The sequence below is a fragment of the Clytia hemisphaerica genome, unplaced genomic scaffold, assembly GCF_902728285.1.
Source record: "Clytia hemisphaerica strain Z4C2 unplaced genomic scaffold, Clytia hemisphaerica genome assembly, whole genome shotgun sequence".
Lineage (NCBI taxonomy): Eukaryota > Metazoa > Cnidaria > Hydrozoa > Leptothecata > Clytiidae > Clytia > Clytia hemisphaerica.
The window spans coordinates 87,849-112,707 of record NW_027104325.1 but is presented as its reverse complement, the minus strand read 5'-3'; the positions used below and the strand labels follow the sequence as shown (position 1 = coordinate 112,707).

At 40.9% G+C, this 24,859-nt stretch overlaps 1 protein-coding gene across 1 annotated transcript in view; it reads left to right on the top strand.

The window, feature by feature from the left end:
- Positions 1-24,184, top strand: part of LOC136817659 (neuroblast differentiation-associated protein AHNAK-like) — a 301,580-nt gene extending 277,396 nt beyond the window's left edge. Inside the window, 11 exon segments of the mRNA XM_067073984.1 lie at positions 4,644-4,752; positions 5,253-5,476; positions 5,946-6,449; positions 6,678-6,804; positions 7,648-9,783; positions 9,892-10,227; positions 10,343-17,077; positions 17,080-20,799; positions 21,082-21,906; positions 22,138-22,421; positions 22,674-24,184. Of these exon segments, the coding sequence (XP_066930085.1) occupies positions 5,264-5,476; positions 5,946-6,449; positions 6,678-6,804; positions 7,648-9,783; positions 9,892-10,227; positions 10,343-17,077; positions 17,080-20,799; positions 21,082-21,906; positions 22,138-22,421; positions 22,674-22,691 (14,898 nt within the window). The 5' untranslated portion in view covers positions 4,644-4,752; positions 5,253-5,263 and the 3' untranslated portion in view covers positions 22,692-24,184.
- The last annotated feature ends 675 nt before the right edge of the window (positions 24,185-24,859 follow it).

Below are 24,859 nucleotides of genomic sequence, written 5' to 3'. Positions count from 1 at the left end.
GTGAGATTTCGGGTTTAAAACAATAGGCCTATTGTTTAGAACAATAGAAAAATAAGAATAATGCTCACCCTCAACCAAAGTACACTATTCTTATAAAAAAAAAGCGTGTACTTTCTTTACGAACTACACGCTTTTTTTATAAGAATGGTGCGAAAATCATCCAAAAATATTCTTACGGTATTCGTAGGTTAAGATCGAAATTGGCAATGTACAGGTTTAAAGTGCATTAAAAATGGCATTCTTAGGTTCAGTTGCTAAATTCCATGATGATGATATTCTTACCATATTGTTAATTTTATGGCAATTTTCATCATAGACAATCTTATAAAGTGTATTCTTATAAAAAAGCGTGTAATTCTAATTGCGTTTTATTTGGCAATTCCTTTGTTCGAATCATGCTCTAATGTGGAATAACGAGTAGCAGTTCTCGTTAATGACTTTTTTAATTAATTCGTTTAGTAACAGCGTTGCTATGGTCTTAATTACTTGCGTTTTGTACATGATGTAGCAAATCATCTACACGAAAATGAATAAATGAGATACGATTTTCCCAAATTCTCCATAGAGGATTTTAAGGGTAAAAGGAAATCTGTGCTATACATTGTTGTTTTTATAAGAAAGTCAAAACGTTTTGAAAAGCATGCGAATGTTCCAAACTTTTTTGTTTTATGCCATCATCTCTTAAGATATCCCTATTAGCATTTTACGGGTATCTGTTGCTTGATTTTTTAAAACTCTTTGCCTTAAAGCCTAATGCTCTCAACAGAACATCTACTTAGCTTCAGCTTCACAGACAACATTTTTATAATTCATCGTTTTCTCGCTTACACAACTCGGGCTGTTTTTTAATGAGAAACAAATGTCCTCATCAATGAAATTTACCACAAAATATGACTTTCGCTGATGTTATGGTGTACATCTTAAAAATTTGAATGATAAAATTATACGACTTGAAACTGAAGGTTCATCTCAAACTAAATTCTTCAAAATTTTACTCCTTCTCAAAGAGTTGTCAGAGCTATCACTGTTCCGGTTAAAAGGCAAGTTAAGCTTTTTTCCTATCAGAAATGGTTCAAAATAAGATATGCAGGAAAACTGACGTAATTTTGACTTATAAAAAAGCTTTAATGCAAGCAAATTGTGCATCTATTTTATATACTTTTTATAAGAACATTCCAAATTTTTGAACTCTTTTTATGAGGCCCTCTAGTGGACCTAAGATTCACGCATTCACGCAAATTTCTTCGAGTGTCACGCAAGCCAGAAATAGACGGAGAAATATTTGGAAATTGGGGAAATTTGCACTTAATCATTGAAAAAACAAATAAAATTTCACAATTTACACAAAAAATAGCTCAGATTCACGCATTCAAGCAATCCAAAAGTGAATTTTCACCTTCAAGTTTTTTCAATTCACGAATAAAGTCAATTTTCACGCATTCACGCAAACCAACGGGGGCTCTATTAAATCTCAAAGAAACGTGTAATTTGTTGTTAGACTGGAATCTTATTTTATCCTTTTGAACCGCAATACGGTGAGTTTTTTCCGGATCATTTTTTTCTCGCCAAAGTTGCTTACTTGACTCATTGAAATCCAAAACTGACATATCGGATTTTTGTGCGTGAAATATTTCACTGATTTCAAATATCAATCGATTGTTTTTGTATCGTCTTTTCATATAACGTTGAAATAATTCATTGCCCCTTATTGTGTAACAGAAAGGTCACATAGAACACACGAAAGTCAAGATATTTAATGAAGCATTCAGATGTTTTTAATTTTTTGAGCTAATTTTTATCTAAGGGTCTTTTGGCCTAAAATGTTCTTAAAATGGTTCTTATTTTTGTCCACTTCATTAAGAAATCGAGAGTTAAGAATCCGCAAAACCTTAAAATGTTCACGTAAGATTTTTGCAATCGAAGTTTCATGTTCTTATGTAGTTTGTTCTTATAAAAAGCATGAAACTAAAAAAATATGGTACATCAAATTTTCTTCAATAAAAAGAACAATTTAAGGCTTGAATTACATTACCTGAAATACCAGTTGCAAATTAAATCATTGTATTTTTATAATCCTCTTACGCAAGCGAAAGTCGAATTCTGTCTTTTTATACTTTAACTTATTTCTCCTGTCAAGCTCTAAAAAAATTAAGAAGCAATTTTGGAAGGCTAGATTCCAAATTCATATATTTCCTTGGTTTTGTCATTTATCTACTCAAAATTTTGTTTTTTCGATTCAGTCTCTATTGACATTTCAAGTATATTACATGCTTATTTTATAAGAATTACTTTGTAAGAATATTCACAATGAAAAGAATATCACCATCATAGGATTTGGCTACTTAAGCAAGCTAATGCCATTTTTAGAGCAATTTCAACTATAAATTGCCAATTACCCCGAAGTAAGACTATACTACTTTCATAAAAATCCTAACCAAAGAATGCTGTAAAAATATTTGAGGATGATTTTCATCATTATGAAATGAACCATAAAGGCATGTCAGCCTACACGTTTTTTATAAGAACATCCAACATTTCCGAAGCCTTCGGATGCTCTTGACTTCAGTTTTCAGTCTAAACATGTTCTTATTTTCTAATTTTGTGAGTATTTTTGGCTATTTTCCTAGAAATCAGGTGTTTTAGAGCCCACAGGGTAGTTTGGCTAATGGAAGTCTTATGTTCTTATAAAGTTTGCTCTTATAAAAAAAGTAGATATTAAAGCGCTTGATAATTTAATGATAAAAGCATCAATCTTTTATATGAACGAGCTTTAATAGTTAAGGTCCACATGAAATTATATTAAGGTTAAAGAAATAATTAAGTTTAAGGTTAAGTTCATGAATACGGCAATTCTCCACAAATTAACGATGAATGTTCACTCATTGTACCACTTGGATGAAAAATCGATTTTGAAATGAATTTCTTATAAAAAAAATTAATGAGAAGCACATGTTATTTGATAGTAACCCTTAACATTTATCATAACGCATCTAAATTACTCTGTGCTGTTGTTGCTATGGGAATTTCTAATTACCTTATCAAGAGAAATGGGATGGGTGAAAATTGATTTAAAATCACATACATTTTATTTGAAGTCGAGAAATTATTTTGTCGTGATGTTTGTTTGTTTTTTCGACTAAGATAGATATTTCTGAAAGGAATTATTTGTCATTTAAATTACAGGAGACATTTATATGTTGAGTGGTACGCGGTTGGCTTTTGTTTGTTGATAAAGATTTTAGAATATTGCCTGGTGGTTTTCAGAATTTGCGGAATTTTTGCTAAACCATCGTCTCCAAAATAGTTGAATTCTATTTATAGAACTTTCCCTTATTATTAAATTTCTTTGTTGATTAACGTGGCTTTAATTACCTGTTAGAAATTATATGTTAATGACACGCGCCATGTTTAAGAGCTTCTTTTATAAAGAGAATATATGATAATTATTTTTTTAATTATTTGATATTTTTCAACATTCCAACTTTTATCCGTCATACATCTCTCGATTCACTTAAGGGAGTTTCGTTTCACACTTGAGACACGCGAGAGTGTGAAAACGTTTTTCACCTTGTAGTTGTTTACGCCAAAAAGTTCTTCATTTTGCTTGGAAGCTGTTTTTTTGATTCTGTGTTTTCAATCTGAAATATTGTTAAAATGGTGTTGCTGTGCTATAGAATTTTTTTGTGTTGTCGAAGCGTTTATTTTGAAACTTTGAAGATTGTATACATTTGGGGGATCTTTTGCTTGGTAGTGAAAAATTGATACGCGTTTGGGTTGGGAGGGTTCATGAGGTTAAAGGAATTTATTTGGTTCGCAAGTTGCGTTACAACAGGGCTATTGAGATAAAGTAGTTATCTTTTTTCATGTTATTGTCGTGTTGATGTTAACAATTTGGTCTGGACTTGTGTAAAAACATTTCATTTTCTTTCTTCTGGAAGAGTATTAAAAAGTAGTTTAAAAACATCTGCCTGTGAAATTTGGAATTGAGTTTTTTTTGAAAGAGAATCAAAATGGCGCAACGATACTCGACAAAGATTGTGATACCGGAGAAAATGTACCGTTCCACTGTGACGGTGACGCGAACCGTTGGCGTTAGAGTAAGCCTTGACGCCTTTTTTATGGAAATGTCATATATAGAACAATATGGTTTTCAATAATTTTTACATTTGCACTCTATCTTAGTAAAGCAGCGACACCTTACACGTCTTTAGTTTTAAGTACGTCAAAAATTTTTGAAGCGTTCATATTTTTCAACTTTCGGTCTTAAGCCTAAAAATAGATTAAAAGTGGTACTTAGTTTTGATTTCCTAAGAAATTAAATGCTCCACAGTTCGCAGTCCAGTGGTTCTAATCGCGTGTCTGATCATTTATTTATCAAGCCGTTTCATAAAGGATCAGCTTTATGGGATTACAATTAAGGATTTAAAATTGATGACGAATTTTAGTTGTAAAAAGTTGTCTGATTTATCCCTTAAACCTTTGACAACCTAATTTCAAATCTTATGACTTTTCCCTGATCAATTACGGGGAATCTTTAGCTTTTAAGTTCTAAAGATCGTTAAAAGCTCTTTTATAATGGTTCATAATTTCTTATACATAGTTTCAAGTAACTTAATAACTTAACCCTTTCTCCCTCTTTATAGGCTAAAGCTGCTGCACCACAGCCAGAAGCCTCTGCAAGCGCCGCAACCAACGGCGAAGCCACAGTTGAAGTTACACTTGAAGCACCAAAAGTCGAGGCTCAACTTGAAAGTAAATATTTTTTAGTTTTTAATTCAAGAAATTAAGTGAAAGTTGAATACTTATTTTCAAAACTGGGCACATTAGTAACCCTTGAAAACCGTCTTTTTCAGCCAGAAACAAACAGCTGTTTTGTCCAGTTTTTGCACTTTTTGAAGCTCAATATCTCGAGTTAGGTACTAAAATCACCTATACTTGCAATATATCTCTAATCTTAATTTTTTGAGAGCTTTCCAAAAATATACAACAGGTCTCCGTTTTCTCAAGCTAAAATTTCATTAATTTTTGACCCTATGATTTTTGCCCGAGACCGTCGTATTTGTCCGAAAATCACACCAAAGTGTCCGAAAAAAAATTGGAAACACTGTAATTTCGATTTCTCTAAATTATTCTTACATTTTTATGTTCTTGATTAACTTAGTTTTTTAACTTAAGACTAAAAAGTGGCCTAAACTTTCTCAAACAAATGATGAAACCAAGACATTCAACCTAACATTTCCATTTTTCAATAGCTGCACCAACCATGGATTTTGACGCTAAAGTCGATTTAAACGCCGAAGCAAAAGCTGAAGCAGAAAAAGTTGAAAAGAAGAAAGAAAAGAAAAAGAAGAAGAAGAAAGGATTCTTCGCCAAAGTTGGAGATCTTTTGGATGGTTCCTCCTCCTCATCATCATCCAGCTCCTCTTCGAGTTCATCATCTTCCAGTGATTCTTCTGATGATGAAGATGATAAAAAGGTAAAAAATATTTTGTTTGTTTTAAAATTCAAGAACCTTAACAGTACGAGAACCTACTCTCTCGGTTAGACCAATCATTTTTTCATCATCTTCCAATGATTCTTCTGATGATGAAGATGATAAAGGTAAATATTACAGCACGAGAATCTACTTCATTATCTTCCGGTGATTTTGATGTTGGAGATTGAATGAGTAGTTTGACTTATATTCTCACTAGATTACCTTTTTTATCAAGTACGTAGTTTATCATCATTTGAAGAATCTTCCAATGGCTAAACTGTTATCATTGTATGAATACTTAGAAACCTAGAGGCCTTGCGAAATTGGAAATAATTTACAAATGAGCTATGTATTGATAATTGAATATCATTCTTCAAACTTGTTCAACGGCCATAACTATATTGATAAAGTCTGTCCCGTTTTTTCCGAGCACACTGTATCACCCATACATTTTTGAATCTATTTTCAGAAGGAGAAAAAGAAGACTAAAAAGAAATCAAAAGCCAAAGCATCAGCTGGTCTATCTGCTGGGATCGCCGCACCATCGTTCTCGGTATCTGGAGACAGCAACGCAAATGCTGACTTGAACCAATCTGGAGGAGTATCCGTATCCATCCCATCTTTCGGAGGAGGTCTCTCATCCGGGGGAGATATTGGTCTACCTGCACCTGAAGTATCAGCTGAAGCACCATCGGTTGATACTAACGTAGACACACCATCTATTGGAGGAGGCCTTGGTTTTGGAGGAGGAATCAAGGCACCTGAAACTGACACAAACGTGGAAGCCCCATCAATTGGAGGTGGTTTCGGTATTGGAGGAGACATCAAAGCACCAGAAGTCGACACCAGTTTTGAAGCTCCCTCGCCATCAGTGGGTGGAAGCATGGGTGGAGGTTTCGGTCTCGGAGGAGGTATTGAAGTACCTTCCGCAGATATTGAAGTACCAGAAATCCCAGATATGTCATTCTCAGGGGTAAGAGACTTTACGATCTCGCATTACATTGTTGTCAACGAATACTGGATTAAGCATAACGAATGAGAATGTGGCTCCTTTAGTTAAAGGAAGATCATATAGCCTAATTTGGAATCTAATATCTAGGGGTCAAACAATTTTCCTCGTAGGTTTGAAACCTTAAATTCAATGATTATTCGATCTTCATTTACAGAAAATTATGATTAATTTCTTCTGCTTTTTTAATAGGATGGGGATATTTCTGGTGGTTTATCGGGCGGCTTTGAAGTTCCTGACATTCCAGACGCTGATATAACGGTTGAAAGTGTTCCTGAAGTCCAATCAGCTCCAGACATCCCACCAATCGATATTGAAGGTAAGAAATAGTATTTCATCCCATATCTACACCCCCTTCTCACAGACCCTTTGGAAACCCTTTGGAAATTGGCATAATATCGTCCCGGTGGAAAATTTTCCTTCAATTTTTATCCCCACTGAAAATAATCAAATGAATCAATCCTCACTGCGAAATATTTACTATTTTTCTCATCCCCACTGAATTTTCTGACTTGAAGACAAATGAGAATATCAAATATCCATCGAGTTTTAGTCCGTTATTTTATCCCCACTGGCTGTTAAAATCCTACGGTGTCTGTGAGAAGGGGATGCAAAAAACCTTGTTTCAACCTTCATGGAACTGTCATCTGACATTGAACATTCCAACATTCTTTTAACGATAGTACGTGAATCGGAAAGCTTTCACGTTTTTTATAAGCACAAACTATATAAGAAACTAAGGTTCCGATGGTCAGGAATATTAAGAATAAGTTAAGAACATTTTTATATTTATATAAAAAGTAAAATCTGTCAAACTCGAGGTTTAACCCTGAAGATTGCAAGTCATTAAATTTATCATAAGTTATGAGGGACACACACTGTTTGTCAAACAACGTCCATGATATGCTCATTAAGCTGTTAAAGGGTATGTTTCCAATAGGAATGGTATTGTAATCCAACTACCACATATTAATAATTCTCAGGAGAAAGTGATTTGGGCCGTATTGATATTAGATGCATCAGTAATTAGCGTGGATTCGGCAACGTGTCTCAAATTCGTTTCTTCGGTACAAGGTCGAATCGTTCAGAACGTTTTGTAATTGTTATACAGTATTATTTTTTGTGACTTAAAAATAATCAAACTTCTTTTATTTGATCATAGCTGACATTGTCATGCCATCAATCGAGAGTGAGCAAGAAACTGTACCCTTCTCATTCGACGATGAAGTCATTGTTCCTGAAGCAGTTGCCGACGTTGAATCATTACCATTTGACGCTAAATTTGAAGCTGAACTTGAAGCACCAGACGTCAGTGATGGTGGAAGCGGTATCATGGGTGCCGTTGGTGGGTTCCTATCAAATACTTTCGGTTTCGGAGGATCCAAGCCAGAAGCAAAGGTGGAAGTAGAAACACCAAGTGTCGAAGCAAACATTGACACTCCATCAATCGGAGGTGGTATTGGAGGAGATCTTAGCTACGGAGGAGAAGTTAAAGCACCAGAAATCGATGCAAACATTGACGCACCCAAGGTTGACATTGAGACACCATCAATCGGAGGTGGCTTTGGAGGTGGCTTCGGAGGTGGCCTCGGATTCGGTGGCGGAGCTAAAGTACCAGAAATTGATGCTAACATTGACACACCCAAGGTCGACATTGACACACCATCAATCGGAGGTGGCTTTGGAGGTCTCGGATTCGGTGGCGGAGCCAAAGCACCAGAAGTTGACGCTAACATTGACACACCCAAGGTCGACATTGACACACCATCAATCGGAGGTGGAATTGGAGGTGGCTTCGGAGGTGGCCTCGGATTCGGTGGCGGAGCCAAAGTACCAGAAGTTGAAGCTAACATTGACACACCAAAGGTCGACATTGACACACCATCAATTGGAGGTGGCTTCGGAGGTGGCCTCGGATTCGGTGGCGGAGCTAAAGTACCAGAAATTGATGCTAACATTGACACACCCAAGGTCGACATTGACACACCATCAATCGGAGGTGGCTTTGGAGGTCTCGGATTCGGTGGCGGAGCCAAAGCACCAGAAGTTGACGCTAACATTGACACACCCAAGGTCGACATTGACACACCATCAATCGGAGGTGGAATTGGAGGTGGCTTCGGAGGTGGCCTCGGATTCGGTGGCGGAGCTAAAGTACCAGATGTTGATGCTAACATTGACACACCCAAGGTCGACATTGACACACCATCAATCGGAGGTGGTTTTGGAGGTCTCGGATTCGGTGGAGGAGCCAAAGCACCAGAAGTTGACGCTAACATTGACACACCCAAGGTCGACATTGACACACCATCAATCGGAGGTGGAATTGGAGGTGGCTTCGGAGGTGGCCTCGGATTCGGTGGCGGAGCTAAAGTATCAGATGTTGATGCTAACATTGACACACCCAAGGTCGACATTGACACACCATCAATCGGAGGTGGCTTTGGAGGTCTCGGATTCGGTGGCGGAGCTAAAGTACCAGATGTTGATGCTAACATTGACACACCCAAGGTCGACATTGACACACCATCAATCGGAGGTGGCTTTGGAGGTCTCGGATTCGGTGGAGGAGCCAAAGCACCAGAAGTTGAAGCTAACATTGACACACCCAAGGTCGACATTGACACACCATCAATCGGAGGTGGAATTGGAGGTGGCTTCGGAGGTGGCCTCGGATTCGGTGGCGGAGCTAAAGTACCAGATGTTGATGCTAACATTGACACACCCAAGGTCGACATTGACACACCATCAATCGGAGTTGGCTTTGGAGGTCTCGGATTCGGTAGCGGAGCCAAAGCACCAGAAGTTGACGCTAACATTGACACACCCAAGGTCGACATTGACACACCATCAATCGGAGGTGGAATTGGAGGTGGCTTCGGAGGTGGCCTCGGATTCGGTGGCGGAGCTAAAGTACCAGATGTTGATGCTAATATTGACACACCCAAGGTCGACATTGACACACCATCAATCGGAGGTGGCTTTGGAGGTCTCGGATTCGGTGGAGGAGCCAAAGCACCAGAAGTTGAAGCTAACATTGACACACCCAAGGTCGACATTGACACACCATCAATCGGAGGTGGCTTTGGAGGTCTCGGATTCGGTGGAGGAGCCAAAGCACCAGAAGTTGACGCTAACATTGACACACCCAAGGTCGACATTGACACACCATCAATCGGAGGTGGAATTGGAGGTGGCTTCGGAGGTGGCCTCGGATTCGGTGGCGGAGCTAAAGTACCAGATGTTGATGCTAACATTGACACACCCAAGGTCGACATTGACACACCATCAATCGGAGGTGGCTTTGGTTGGAGGTCTCGGATTCGGTGGAGGAGCCAAAGCACCAGAAGTTGACGCTAACATTGACACACACCCAAGGTCGACATTGACACACCATCAATCGGAGGTGGAATTGGAGGTGGCTTCGGAGGTGGCCTCGGATTCGGTGGCGAAGCTCAAGTACCAGATGTTGATGCTAACATTGGCACACCCAAGGTCGACATTGACACACCATCAATCGGAGGTGGCTTTGGAGGTCTCGGATTCGGTGGAGGAGCCAAAGCACCAGAAATTGAAGCTAACATTGACACACCCAAGGTCGACATTGACACACCATCAATCGGAGGTGGAATTGGAGGTGGCTTCGGAGGTGGTCTCGGATTCGGTGGCGGAGCTAAAGTACCAGATGTCGATGCTAACATTGACACACCCAAGGTCGACATTGACACACCATCAATCGGAGGTGGTTTTGGAGGTCTCGGATTCGGTGGAGGAGCCAAAGCACCAGAAGTTGACGCTAACATTGACACACCCCAAGGTCGACATTGACACACCATCAATCGGAGGTGGAATTGGAGGTGGCTTCGGAGGTGGCCTCGGATTCGGTGGCGGAGCTAAAGTACCAGATGTTGATGCTAACATTGACACACCCAAGGTCGACATTGACACACCATCAATCGGAAGTGGCTTTGGAGGTCTCGGATTCGGTGGAGGAGCCAAAGCACCAGAAGTTGACGCTAACATTGACACACCCAAGGTCGACATTGACACACCATCAATCGGAGGTGGAATTGGAGGTGGCTTCGGAGGTGGCCTCGGATTCGGTGGCGGAGCTAAAGTACCAGAAGTTGATGCTAACATTGACTCACCCAAGGTCGACATTGACACGCCATCAATCGGAAGTGGCATCAGAGGAGGCCTTGGCTTCGGTGGTGGAATTAAAGGTGACGCTGATATTGATACACCAAAAGTTGATCTTGATACAGATATTAAATCTCCCGACGTTGAAGTTGGCGATGTAGATTTAGATGTTGGTATTGGTGGAAAGAAAGATAAAGGAAGAGGAAGTTTTAAATTTGGCCTTAAAATGCCTCATTTCGGTGGAAAACACAAAGATAAGCATGATTCCTCCGACGATGAAGATAAAGACAAAAAGAAGAAGAAGGGATTTAAACTGAGCTTCAAAAAACCTAAAGTTAAGGGTGATCTTAAAGGAAAAGGAGACATAGATGCTGATGTACCCGATGTTGACATCGATGCTGGAGGAAAATTAGCAGATGTAGATGTAAAGACTCCAAGCGTTGATGTAGACCTTCCAGACACCGATATCAAAGTCGCAAGCGCAGATGTCGATGTCAATGTTCCAAAAGGCGACGTTGATATTGAAGGACCAGATGTGGACCTCAAAGGAAAGAAAGGAGGGTTTGGTTTTGGTTTCAAAGGACCAAAGATGCCCAAGTTCAAAGGACCACACTTCGGAGGCAGTGGAAAGGGAGACATTGATGTTGACGCTCCAGATGTTGACATTGACGGCAAAATCAAGGGACCAGATATTGATATCGATGCTGATGTCAAGGTTCCTGACGCAGATGTTGACGTAAATATTCCAAAAGGCGATGTCGACATTGATGGACCAGATGTTGACATTGACGGAAAGAAAGGAGGATTTGGATTCGGGTTCAAAGGACCAAAGATGCCAAAATTCAAAGGACCTAACTGGGGTGGAAGTGGCAAAGGAGACATTGACGTCGATGGGCCAGATGTTGATTTCGATGGTAAAGTCAAAACACCAGATGTCGATATTGATGCTGACGTCAAGGTTCCTGACGCAGATGTCGATGTTGACCTTGAAGGACCAGATGCCGACCTCAAAGGAAAGAAAGGAGGGTTTGGTTTCGGTTTCAAAGGACCAAAGATGCCCAAGTTCAAAGGACCACACTTCGGAGGCAGTGGAAAGGGAGACATTGATGTTGACGCTCCAGATGTTGACATTGACGGCAAAGTCAAAACACCAGATGTCGATATTGATGCTGATGTTAAGGTTCCTGACGCAGATGTTGATGTAAATCTTCCAAAAGGCGATGTCGACATTGATGGACCAGATGTTGACATTGACGGAAAGAAAGGAGGATTTGGATTCGGGTTCAAAGGACCAAAGATGCCAAAATTCAAAGGACCTAACTGGGGTGGAAGTGGCAAAGGAGACATTGACGTCGATGGGCCAGATGTTGATTTCGATGGTAAAGTCAAAACACCAGATGTCGATATTGATGCTGACGTCAAGGTTCCTGACGCAGATGTCGATGTTGACCTTGAAGGACCAGATGCCGACCTCAAAGGAAAGAAAGGAGGGTTTGGTTTCGGTTTCAAAGGACCAAAGATGCCCAAGTTCAAAGGACCACACTTCGGAGGCAGTGGAAAGGGAGACATTGATCTTGAAGCTCCAGATGTTGACATTGACGGCAAAGTCAAAACACCAGATGTCGATATTGATGCTGATGTTAAGGTTCCTGACGCAGATGTTGATGTAAATCTTCCAAAAGGCGATGTCGACATTGATGGACCAGATGTTGACATTGACGGAAAGAAAGGAGGATTTGGATTCGGGTTCAAAGGACCAAAGATGCCAAAATTCAAAGGACCTAACTGGGGTGGAAGTGGCAAAGGAGACATTGACGTCGATGGGCCAGATGTTGATTTCGATGGTAAAGTCAAAACACCAGATGTCGATATTGATGCTGACGTCAAGGTTCCTGACGCAGATGTCGATGTTGACCTTGAAGGACCAGATGCCGACCTCAAAGGAAAGAAAGGAGGGTTTGGTTTCGGTTTCAAAGGACCAAAGATGCCCAAGTTCAAAGGACCACACTTCGGAGGCAGTGGAAAGGGAGACATTGATGTTGACGCTCCAGATGTTGACATTGACGGCAAAATCAAGGGACCAGATGTTGATATCGATGCTGATGTCAAGGTTCCTGACGCAGATGTTGATGTAAATCTTCCAAAAGGCGATGTCGACATTGATGGACCAGATGTTGATATTGACGGAAAGAAAGGAGGATTTGGATTCGGCTTCAAAGGGCCAAAGATGCCAAAATTCAAAGGACCCAACTGGGGTGGAAGTGGCAAAGGAGACATTGACGTCGATGGCCCAGATGTTGATTTCGATGGTAAAGTGAAAACACCAGATGTCGATCTTGATGCTGACGTCAAGGTTCCTGACGCAGATGTCGATGTTGACCTTGAAGGACCAGATGCCGACCTCAAAGGAAAGAAAGGAGGGTTTGGTTTCGGTTTCAAAGGACCAAAGATGCCCAAGTTCAAGGGACCACACTTTGGAGGCAGTGGAAAGGGAGACATCGATGTTGACGCTCCAGATGTTGACATTGACGGCAAAATCAAGGGACCAGATGTTGATGTCAAGGTTCCTGACGCAGATGTTGACATAAATCTTCCAAAAGGCGATGTCAACATTGATGGACCAGATGTTGATATTGATGGAAAGAAAGGAGGATTTGGATTCGGCTTCAAAGGACCAAAGATGCCAAAATTCAAAGGACCCAACTGGGGTGGAAGTGGCAAAGGAGACATTGACGTCGATGGGCCAGATGTTGATTTCGATGGTAAAGTCAAAACACCAGATGTAGATATCGATGCTGATGTTAAGGTTCCTGACGCAGATGTTGACGTAAATCTTCCAAAAGGCGATGTCGACATTGATGGACCAGATGTTGACATTGACGGAAAGAAAGGAGGATTTGGATTCGGGTTCAAAGGACCAAAGATGCCAAAATTCAAAGGACCTAACTGGGGTGGAAGTGGCAAAGGAGACATTGACGTCGATGGGCCAGATGTTGATTTCGATGGTAAAGTCAAAACACCAGATGTCGATATTGATGCTGACGTCAAGGTTCCTGACGCAGATGTCGATGTTGACCTTGAAGGACCAGATGCCGACCTCAAAGGAAAGAAAGGAGGGTTTGGTTTCGGTTTCAAAGGACCAAAGATGCCCAAGTTCAAAGGACCACACTTCGGAGGCAGTGGAAAGGGAGACATTGATGTTGACGCTCCAGATGTTGACATTGACGGCAAAATCAAGGGACCAGATGTTGATATCGATGCTGATGTCAAGGTTCCTGACGCAGATGTTGATGTAAATCTTCCAAAAGGCGATGTCAACATTGATGGACCAGATGTTGATATTGACGGAAAGAAAGGAGGATTTGGATTCGGGTTCAAAGGACCAAAGATGCCAAAATTCAAAGGACCTAACTGGGGTGGAAGTGGCAAAGGAGACATTGACGTCGATGGGCCAGATGTTGATTTCGATGGTAAAGTCAAAACACCAGATGTTGATATTGATGCTGACGTCAAGGTTCCTGACGCAGATGTCGATGTTGACCTTGAAGGACCAGATGCCGACCTCAAAGGAAAGAAAGGAGGGTTTGGTTTCGGTTTCAAAGGACCAAAGATGCCAAAATTCAAAGGACCCAACTGGGGTGGAAGTGGCAAAGGAGACATTGACGTCGATGGGCCAGATGTTGACATTGACGGCAAAATCAAAGGACCAGATGTTGATATCGATGCTGATGTCAAAGTTCCAGAAGCTGATGTCGACGTAATTCTTCCAAAAGGCGATGTCGACATTGATGGACCAGATGTTGACATTGACGGAAAGAAAGGAGGATTTGGATTCGGCTTTAAAGGACCAAAGATGCCAAAATTCAAAGGACCCAACTGGGGTGGAAGCGGCAAAGGAGACATTGACGTTGATGGCCCAGATGTTGATTTCGATGGTAAAGTCAAAACGCCAGATGTCGATATTAATGCTGACGTCAAGGTTCCTGACGCAGATGTCGATGTTGACATTGAAGGACCAGATGCCGACCTCAAAGGAAAGAAAGGAGGGTTTGGTTTCGGTTTCAAAGGACCAAAGATGCCGAGTTTCAAAGGACCCAACTGGGGTGGAAGTGGCAAAGGAGACATTGATGTTGATGGTCCAGATTTTGATGGAAAGATCAAAGGACCAGACGCTGAAATTGATGGGAAGCTAAAAGGCCCAGATGTTGACCTTGATGCAGACCTCAAAGCCCCTAATGCTGATATTGATGTTAATACTGCTGATTTTGTCGACATTGATCTACCCGATATTGATGCAGAATTGCCGAAAGGATCACTGGACGCAGATGTTAAACTTAAGAAAGATAAAAAACGAAACAGCTTTGGCTTTGGTATCAAAATGCCAAAGTTTCATTTGGGAGGTGGAAAATCTGGCAGTGTTAAAAAACCAAATATTGATGTTGATGGCAAAACCAAACTTGACGTTGATACTCCAGATGTTGATGCAAAGCTGAAAGGTCCTAGTGTTGACGTTTCAGGTGGCGTTGGCGGTGATATAAAGTTACCAGACGTTGACGCAGACGTTAAGGTTCCAGATGCAGACGTTGATGTTAGTCTTCCAAAGGGTGACATCGATATTGATGGACCAGATGCTGATCTCAAAGGCAAGAAAGGAGGATTCGGTTTTGGCTTCAAAGGACCAAAAATGCCAAAATTCAAAGGACCCAACTGGGGTGGAAGCGGAAAAGGAGACATTGATGTCGATGGTCCAGACTTTGATGGCAAGGTCAAGGGACCAGATATTGATGTTTCTGCCGGTGGTGATGTCAAACTCCCTGATGCTGATCTAGACATTGACGGTAAAGTCAAAGCTCCCGACGCTGATGTCGACGTCAATCTTCCCAAAGGAGACATCAAAGGTGGAATGGGTTTCGGTTTCGGAGGAAAGGGCTCGCATTCTGACAGTTCAGACACTGACGATGATGATGACAAAAAGAAAAAGAAGAAAAAGAAAAAGAAAGGCAAAGGAGGCTTTGGATTTGGTTTCCATCTTCCACATTTCGGTGGTGGAGCCAAAGGAGGAGTTGACGGACCAGATCTTGATGTCGATGGTAAACTTAAAGGACCAAATGTTGACGTGTCAGCTGGTGCTGGTGGAGATATTAAACTTCCAAGCGGAGATGTTGACGTAAAGGTACCAGATGCAGACGTTGATGTAAATCTTCCCAAAGGAGATGCCGATATTGATGGACCGGATGTCGATATTGATGGACCAGATGTCGATATTGACGGAAAGAAAGGAGGATTTGGATTCGGCTTCAAAGGACCAAAGATGCCAAAATTCAAAGGACCAAACTGGGGTGGAAGCGGTAAAGGAGACGTTGATGTCGATGGTCCAGACTTTGATGGTAAGGTCAAGGGACCAGATGTTGATATCGATGCGGACGTCAAGGTTCCAGATGCAGACGTTGATGTAAATCTTCCCAAAGGAGATGTCGATATTGATGGACCAGATGTCGATATTGACGGCAAGAAAGGAGGATTTGGATTCGGGTTCAAAGGACCAAAGATGCCAAAATTCAAAGGACCAAACTGGGGTGGAAGCGGAAAAGGAGACATTGATGTCGATGGTCCAGACTTTGATGGTAAGGTCAAGGAACCAGATGTCGATATCGATGCTGACGTCAAGGTTCCAGATGCAGACGTTGATGTAAATCTTCCCAAAGGAGATGTCGATATTGATGGACCAGATGTCGATATTGACGGAAAGAAAGGAGGATTTGGATTCGGCTTCAAAGGACCAAAGATGCCAAAATTCAAAGGACCAAACTGGGGTGGAAGCGGAAAAGGAGACATTGATGTCGATGGTCCAGACTTTGATGGTAAGGTCAAGGGACCAGATGTTGATATCGATGCTGACGTCAAGGTTCCAGATGCAGACGTTGATGTAAATCTTCCCAAAGGAGATGTCGATATTGATGGACCAGATGTCGATATTGACGGCAAGAAAGGAGGATTTGGATTCGGCTTCAAAGGACCAAAGATGCCAAAATTCAAAGGACCAAACTGGGGTGGAAGCGGAAAAGGAGACATTGATGTCGATGGTCCAGACTTTGATGGTAAGGTCAAGGGACCAGATGTTGATATCGATGCTGACGTCAAGGTTCCAGATGCAGACGTTGATGTAAATCTTCCCAAAGGAGATGTCGATATTGATGGACCAGATGTCGATATTGACGGCAAGAAAGGAGGATTTGGATTCGGCTTCAAAGGACCAAAGATGCCAAAATTCAAAGGACCAAACTGGGGTGGAAGCGGAAAAGGAGACATTGATGTCGATGGTCCAGACTTTGATGGTAAGGTCAAGGGACCAGATGTCGATATCGATGCTGACGTCAAGGTTCCAGATGCAGACGTTGATGTAAATCTTCCCAAAGGAGATGTTGATATTGATGGACCAGATGTCGATATTGACGGAAAAAAGAAAGAGGATTTGGATTCGGCTTCAAAGGACCAAAGATGCCAAAATTCAAAGGACCAAACTGGGGTGGAAGCGGAAAAGGAGACATTGATGTCGATGGTCCAGACTTTGATGGTAAGGTCAAGGGACCAGATGTCGATATCGATGCTGACGTCAAGGTTCCAGATGCAGACGTTGATGTAAATCTTCCCAAAGGAGATGTTGATATTGATGGACCAGATGTCGATATTGACGGAAAGAAAGGAGGATTTGGATTCGGCTTCAAAGGACCAAAGATGCCAAAATTCAAAGGACCAAACTGGGGTGGAAGCGGAAAAGGAGACATTGATGTCGATGGTCCAGACTTTGATGGTAAGGTCAAGGGACCAGATGTTGATATCGATGCTGACGTCAAGGTTCCAGATGCAGACGTTGATGTAAATCTTCCCAAAGGAGATGTCGATATTGATGGACCAGATGTCGATATTGACGGAAAGAAAGGAGGATTTGGATTCGGCTTCAAAGGACCAAAGATGCCAAAATTCAAAGGACCAAACTGGGGTGGAAGCGGAAAAGGAGACATTGATGTCGATGGTCCAGATTTCGATGGAAAGGTCAAGGGACCAGATGTCGATGTTTCTGCCGGTGGTGATGTCAATCTCCCTGATGCTGATCTAGACGTTGACGGTAAAGTCAAAGCTCCCGATGCTGATGTCGACGTCAATCTTCCGAAAGGAGACATCAAAGGTGGAATCGGATTTGGTTTTAGTGGTAAAGGACGAAAAGGGTCGACTTCGAGTTCGTCAAGCTCTGATTCAGATGATGACAAGAAGAAAAAGAAAAAGAAGAAAAAGAAAGGTAAAGGAGGCTTTGGATTTGGTTTCCATCTTCCACATTTTGGTGGTGGAGCCAAAGGAGGAGTTGACGGACCAGATCTAAATGTCGATGGCAAAGCCAAACTCGACGTTGATGCTCCAGACGTTGACGCTAAACTTAAAGGACCAGATGTTGACGTGTCAGCTGGTGCTGGTGGAGATTTCAAACTTCCAAGTGGAGATGTTGACGTAAAAGTACCAGACGCAGACGTTGATTTAAATCTTCCCAAAGGAGATGTCGATATTGATGGACCAGATGCAAACCTCAAAGGAAAGAAAGGAGGCTTCGGTCTTAGTTTTAAAGGACCAAAGATGCCGAAATTCAAAGGACCCAGCTGGGGTGGAAGCGGTAAAGGAGACGTCGATGTCGACGGTCCAGATTTCGATGGAAAGGTCAAGGGACCAGATGTCGATGTATCAGCTGGTGGTGATGCTAAACTCCCTGATGCTGATCTTGATCTTGATATCGACGGTAAAGTTAAAGCTCCCGACGCAGATGTCGATGTCAATCTTCCCAAAGGAGACGCCAAAGGTGGAATCGGATTTGGTTTTGGCGGCAAAGGACGCAAAGGATCGACTTCGAGCTCGTCAAGCTCCGATTCGGAGTCTGATGATGACAAAAAGAAAAAGAAAAAGAAGAAAGGCAAAGGAGGCTTTGGATTCGATATCAACCTTCCAAGTTTCGGGGGTGGAGCTAAAGGTGGAGTCGACGGACCAGATCTTGATGTCGATGGCAAAGGCAAAATTGACGTTGATGTTCCCGATGTTGATGGTAAACTCAAAGGACCTGATGTCAAACTTGAAGCAGGTGCTGGTGGTGATATAAACTTACCTGACGCTAACATTGGTGGTGGCATCAAGGCTCCAGAGGCGGACGTTGACGTTAATCTGCCAAAGGGAGACATCGACATTGATGGGCCAGATGCCGATCTCAAAGGAAAGAAGGGAGGTTTCGGTTTTGGCTTCAAAGGACCGAAGATGCCGAAATTCAAAGGACCCAATTGGGGAGGAAGCGGCAAAGGAGACGTTGATGTCGACGGTCCAGATTTCGATGGAAAGGTCAAGGGACCGGATGTCGATGTATCTGCTGGGGGTGATGTCAACATCCCTGATGCTGATCTTGATATCGACGGTAAAGTTAAAACTCCCGACGCAGATGTTAATCTTCCAGATGCAGATGTTGATATGAAGGCACCCAAAGGAGACGTCAAAGGTGGAATCGGGTTTGGTTTTGGTGGTAAAGGACGAAAAGGATCGACTTCCAGCTCTTCAAGCTCTGATTCAGATGATGACAAGAAGAAAAAGAAAAAGAAAAAGAAAGGCAAAGGAGGCTTTGGATTTGGTTTTCATCTACCACATTTCGGTGGTGGAGCCAAAGGAGGAGTTGACGGACCAGATCTTGATGTCGATGGCAAAGCCAAACTGGATGTTGACGCTCCAGACGTTGACGGTAAACTTAAAGGACCTGATGTAAATCTTTCAGCCGGTGCCGGTGGTGATGTGAAAATTCCTGACGCAGACGTTGATGTCAATCTTCCCAAAGGAGATGTTGAGATTGAAGGACCAGATGCCGACCTCAAAGGAAAGAAAGGAGGAGGAGGATTTGGATTTGGTTTCAAAGGACCAAAGATGCCCAAATTTGGATTAGGTGGTAGTGCTGGCGCCGATGGACCAGACGTCGACATTGATGGTAATGTTAAAGGACCAGATGTTGATGTATCTGCCGGTGGTGATGTGAAGGTGCCAGACGCTGACATCGATGCTAATCTTCCCAAGGGAGGCGTCTCTGTAGGTGCTGGTGGCGACGTAAAACTACCAAGTGCTGATATTGATGTTTCTGCTGGAGGAGATGCCAAACTTCCAAGTGGTGATGTTAACGTCAAAGCGCCTGACGCAGATGTCGATGTTAATCTTCCCAAAGGAGATGTCAAAGGTGGAATTGGATTTGGTTTTGGAGGCAAAGGAAGAAAGGGGTCGACGTCCAGCTCTTCCAGTTCTGATTCAGATAGTGGCAAAAAGAAAAAGAAGGGTAGCTTTAGCTTCAAACTTCCTAAATTCGGATTCGGTGGAAGTGCCAAAGCTGATGTTGATGCCGACTTGCCAAAGGTTGAAGGAGGTGTCGATATACCTTCTGTAGATGCAGATGTCAAAGCACCCGGTGCCAAACTATCTGCTGATACACCTGATGTCGATGCCAATCTTGACGCCGACATCAAAGGTAAGAAGAAGAAAAGATCATCAAGTTTCAAACTTAACTTCAAAAAACCAAGTTTCCGAAAACCTAAATCCCCGAAGGTTGATCCACCTAGCCCAGAACTGAATGCTGATGCTTCTGCGCCTAGGTCAGATTTATCAGGGCCATCGGTTGGGGGTGATGTTAATGTTCCTACTACCGTGCATGCAAATTTGTCCTCTGATGTAGATGCTAACATTCCTGACGTTTCTGCTGGTGTAGGTGCAGACATCAAAGTACCAGATGTCGATGCTGGTGTAAAAGGACCTTCATTATCTGGTGATGTGAACGTACCCAAAGTTTCTGGTGATGCTGATATTAACTTACCTACAGCTGACGTTGATATGCCATCAGCAAGTGCAGATATTGAAGGACCGGACGTTGATCTGAAGGGAAAGAAACACAAGAAAGGCAAAGGTTTCGGAATCAAATTTACAGGCTTTGGAAATCTCTCCGGAAAGAAACCTAAGGGTGATGTCGACGTGAAAGCTCCAAAAGGTGACGTAGATGTGAATCTTCCAAGTGGTAGCATAGATGCCGACGTTAAAGGACCAAGCGGAGATGTCGACGTGAAAGTGCCGAGTACCGACATCAACGTGAAAGGACCATCTGCTGATATTGGTGGTGGTAAGCAACATTTATTTTCTTATTTATTCTTGTGACCTACACTATCATTTAATTGCACTTTTAAATTGTAATGATTAATGGCGAAGCCTATGGGCGCTATTCGCCATCGATTTCTGACAAAGGTGTCCTAACGGTCATATGTCAATCATTTTCATTTCACATACAACTGGTCACAATCCTTTTAGTAATTTATGATAACTTTTTTGTTAGACGCACTTCAATGTCATTTGTAGTTTGTTCGAGTGATATTAATTGTATCAATATATTCTTCTTATTTTTCAGGTGCAGATGTTGATCTCCCATCAGGTGGCGCATCAGGAAATGTCGATCTTCCATCTGCTGATGTTAATGTTTCAGGACCTGATGGTGATGTCTCAGGACCATCAGGAGACGTTAAACTAAAGAGCTCTGGATCCTTCCTTGGCAAATTCGGATTGTTCGGTAAAGGTAAAAAAGACGGCGATAAACGTGCCAAGAAACGAAAGCATAAAGGTGATGTTGACCTTAATGCTGATGTCAATTTACCAAGTGCAGATTTAGATGTCGATGCGTCTGGAAAAGCTCCTAGTGTTAGTGGTGAAAGCGATTTCATTGTTGTCGATACACCAAAGATGCCAAAGAAAGAAGGAGATATTGATGCTGATATCGATCTTGGTGGTGATGCTTCAGGATCCATTTCTGGTAAAGGTCCAAAATCGCCGTCTCTGTTACGACGTATTGGAATGTTCTTCCACATTGGTGGCAAATCAAGTTACAACGTTGAAGGTGAGAAGAAAAAGAAAAGGAGGAAGGTTTCAAGTTCCAGTAAAGATGTTGATTTAGATGCTAACGTTTCCGTCAAACGTGATGATAGCTTCACGATACCGGAAGCAGAATTATCAGCTCCATCCCTTAGTCTTGGTGGTGGTGCCGGTACTGGTGTAGATGCTTCCGCAGATGTATCAGCTGCCTCTAAGGTTGAAGCACCGTCTGTAGCTGCCTCTTCTGCGGTCGAGGTACCATCTCTTGATGCCGATGTCAAAGGCGCTGGATCTGCAGCCGCTGAAGTAGAAGCTCCATCAGCTAAAGCCAGTGGTGGTTTCGGTTTCGGACTACCATCAGTTGATGGTAAGAAAATGTTTTGAATTGTTTAATTTGCTTAAGTTGTGATTAGCTTATTTATTGCAGCTTTACTCTTTCTTTTCTGTGTTTACCATTGTGCAACGTCCATCAACGTCTCCGTTACATAAGAAATCTGTTATGATTAAACTGAAAAGGCTGGAGTCAAGATTGCCTTTAAGTGCTTCAAATCTTGCAGTAAACTTTTGAATAGTTTATGATTATGATCTTTCTTTCTAGTTTCCATACCATCTGTATCGATCGAATCTGACGCCAATGCAAACGAAAGTCTATCTACTGGTGTATCTGGTGGTGCTGATTTGTCTGACGGCGCTGGATTATCGGGTGGCGCTGGATTATCTGGTGGCGCCGATCTTTCCACAGGAGCTGATCTCTCTGCAGATGCTGGTGTCAGCGGTGGAGCAGCTGTAAGTGGAGCCGCAGATGCAAGTGCAAACACTTCAGCTAGCGCATCTGGTGATTTAGGAGGTTTCAAAACTGATTTAGGAGGAAAATCTTTTGAGGTAAGTTCTAAAAAGTTCTGAAAAGTTTTAAAATCTAAATCATTTGTAACCAACTGTTGAAATTATTTATAGTAAGGCTTGGGGAGCGACTTTGAAAAATACTTCTTTTGTGATAACTGATAGCTAGCAGTGGTAATTGTTTGTTAGTTCTTTATTCCTCGATATCCAATACATCAGTTTTTCCATTTTATCACCATCGATTTCTATTTCAAAAAATTCTTATTCATTTCATTTTTCTTCCATCTCTTTCAGATCAAAATGTCGTTTTAAGTTACAATCTGATGGCATTAATTTTTTTTCGTCAAATGAGGGACGAATGGAATGAACGAATGAATGGAAAGAAGAACGACAATTTCGAATACATACACACACGCTACATATGTTCTTCTCCGTGAAAAATGTTCAAACGTGATGAAAGAAAATTTTCGTTGAAGCGAAATACAGCAAAAGAGACATTACAAAACCAGAAAACAGAAAATGATTGATAGAAAAACGTTCTTGAACATTGATACTGTACTGGTCCAGTCTTGGTAACAATTAAGACTTGGAGATGTCAATATTCTTGCTATTTACGTTTTTATATATTTATTGAAATGATGATCGAATCCGACAACAACAAGAAATTGGATTCGATATAATAGAGAACATATTTTTGGCATTACTATGTTGTGAAAATGACCAAAATGAGAAAGAATTACACTATGAGACAAAATGGTAGAATCTCATAGACATGGCTTTAAAAAAGTTATTAGAATACTTTATTATTTTATTTTTAGAAAAACCATATTTTTTTTCTTTCTTTAATGCATACATTTTTAGGGGTATATTTACATTCTGGTTTCCAGCAACAGTCTTTAAGATTTGGAACAACATAAAATAAAAGTTTTGAAATTGATTTTAATAGACTCGTCCTTTATCGTAAATAAAAACAATTGCAACATCAGGACAATTTTCAAATTTCAACAAGTTTGTCATGTATTTTTTAGAGAAAAACAAAAAAATTATCAAACGGTTTTTTGTATGCTTTAGGAAATTTTTCAATACCTTTTTTTTTGTTATTTTTTAGTTTTTGTGTAATGAATGATAAAACAAATTTGATGCCAATTTTAGTTCATACTTAACTGGTCCATAGCAATATACTCTTTGAATTTCTTATTCATAGAATATTTCCAATCATTCTATATGACTTGCCTGGAAAGTGGTGCGTCCGGGTTCTTCAAAAGGGATGTTTCGGTATAAATTTTATAGGATAGAAGTTAAAAGATTTTTATATTTTCATATCCTAGGAGTTATCAAATGGGAAGTTACAAGCATTCTGGATTCTGAATATATTTTTGGTGCTTAAAATTGTTTTTTCCTCATCCACACTGCTGTAACTTTCCAGTTGATATGCTGTCAGGATAGTTTAATTGCTTAAGGACGGTTTTTGGTGCATTTTATTTCTTGTATGAAAACATTTTGATGGCATTGAGCAATATTCCTACGAAATTTGTTTGTTTTTGATTTTTTGTTTTTCTTTTGTCGGATTTCGTTATCTGTCGTGTTTTTTATGTGTCAGAAAAAATTCCTTATCTTTTCTATATTATTTTTTTGTAATCAAAATACTGTTGTAAATTTAACATAAGATAACAATAATTTTTTAGGTTATATCTAGTTTTTTTTTTCTTTTATCACTATATAATTTTTCGTTAGTTTGTATGTTTCATTTTAAAATTATTTTTTTCAAAATTTGAATATACAAAATATGTACAAACTCAATAAAATTACCAAATGCTTCGAATTTTGTTTTATGGAGTCGACTAAAATTGAACCTAAATGATTCGGATCCAAAAGTAGAATTCACGTTTTTTATACAGAACCAAACTATATAAGAACACGAGGCTTCGATGGAAAAATATTAAGAACAAGTTAAGAATTCTTTGTGGACTCTAACATCAAGAACATGTTCAGAACATTATTAGGCTTTGAACCTGAAAGTTTAAAAACATCCGCAGGCTTTAAAAGTTTGGACGTTTACAACCTCTTTCCTATATTCTTGGACATCAATTAGTTTTCTTAGGAAATACAATGGCAGATCTAAAATCAACACCTTCTCATCTGAATAACTTTAATACTTTAATGGGGTAAACTTTCTCGGGGATTAAATTTGGCGGATTTCGTGGGTGTCATCCGCGAAAAACCGCGAAATTAAGTCCTATTGGAAATTTGGAAGGGCCTCGTCCGCGAAATATTTCTAAACAATATTCATATGTCAAATAAATACTATTTGAATGGTTACTTGCACCAAAGAAGTGCAAATAATGTGTATTTCAACAACCAACATGCATGATTTGACAGTAGAAGTCACAAAATTGCAACCCAATAGTGCCACACGCGAAATTAAGTTCTCGCGAAATTTTTGAATTTCGCGGAAGCTCAACCGCAAAATTTAATCCCCG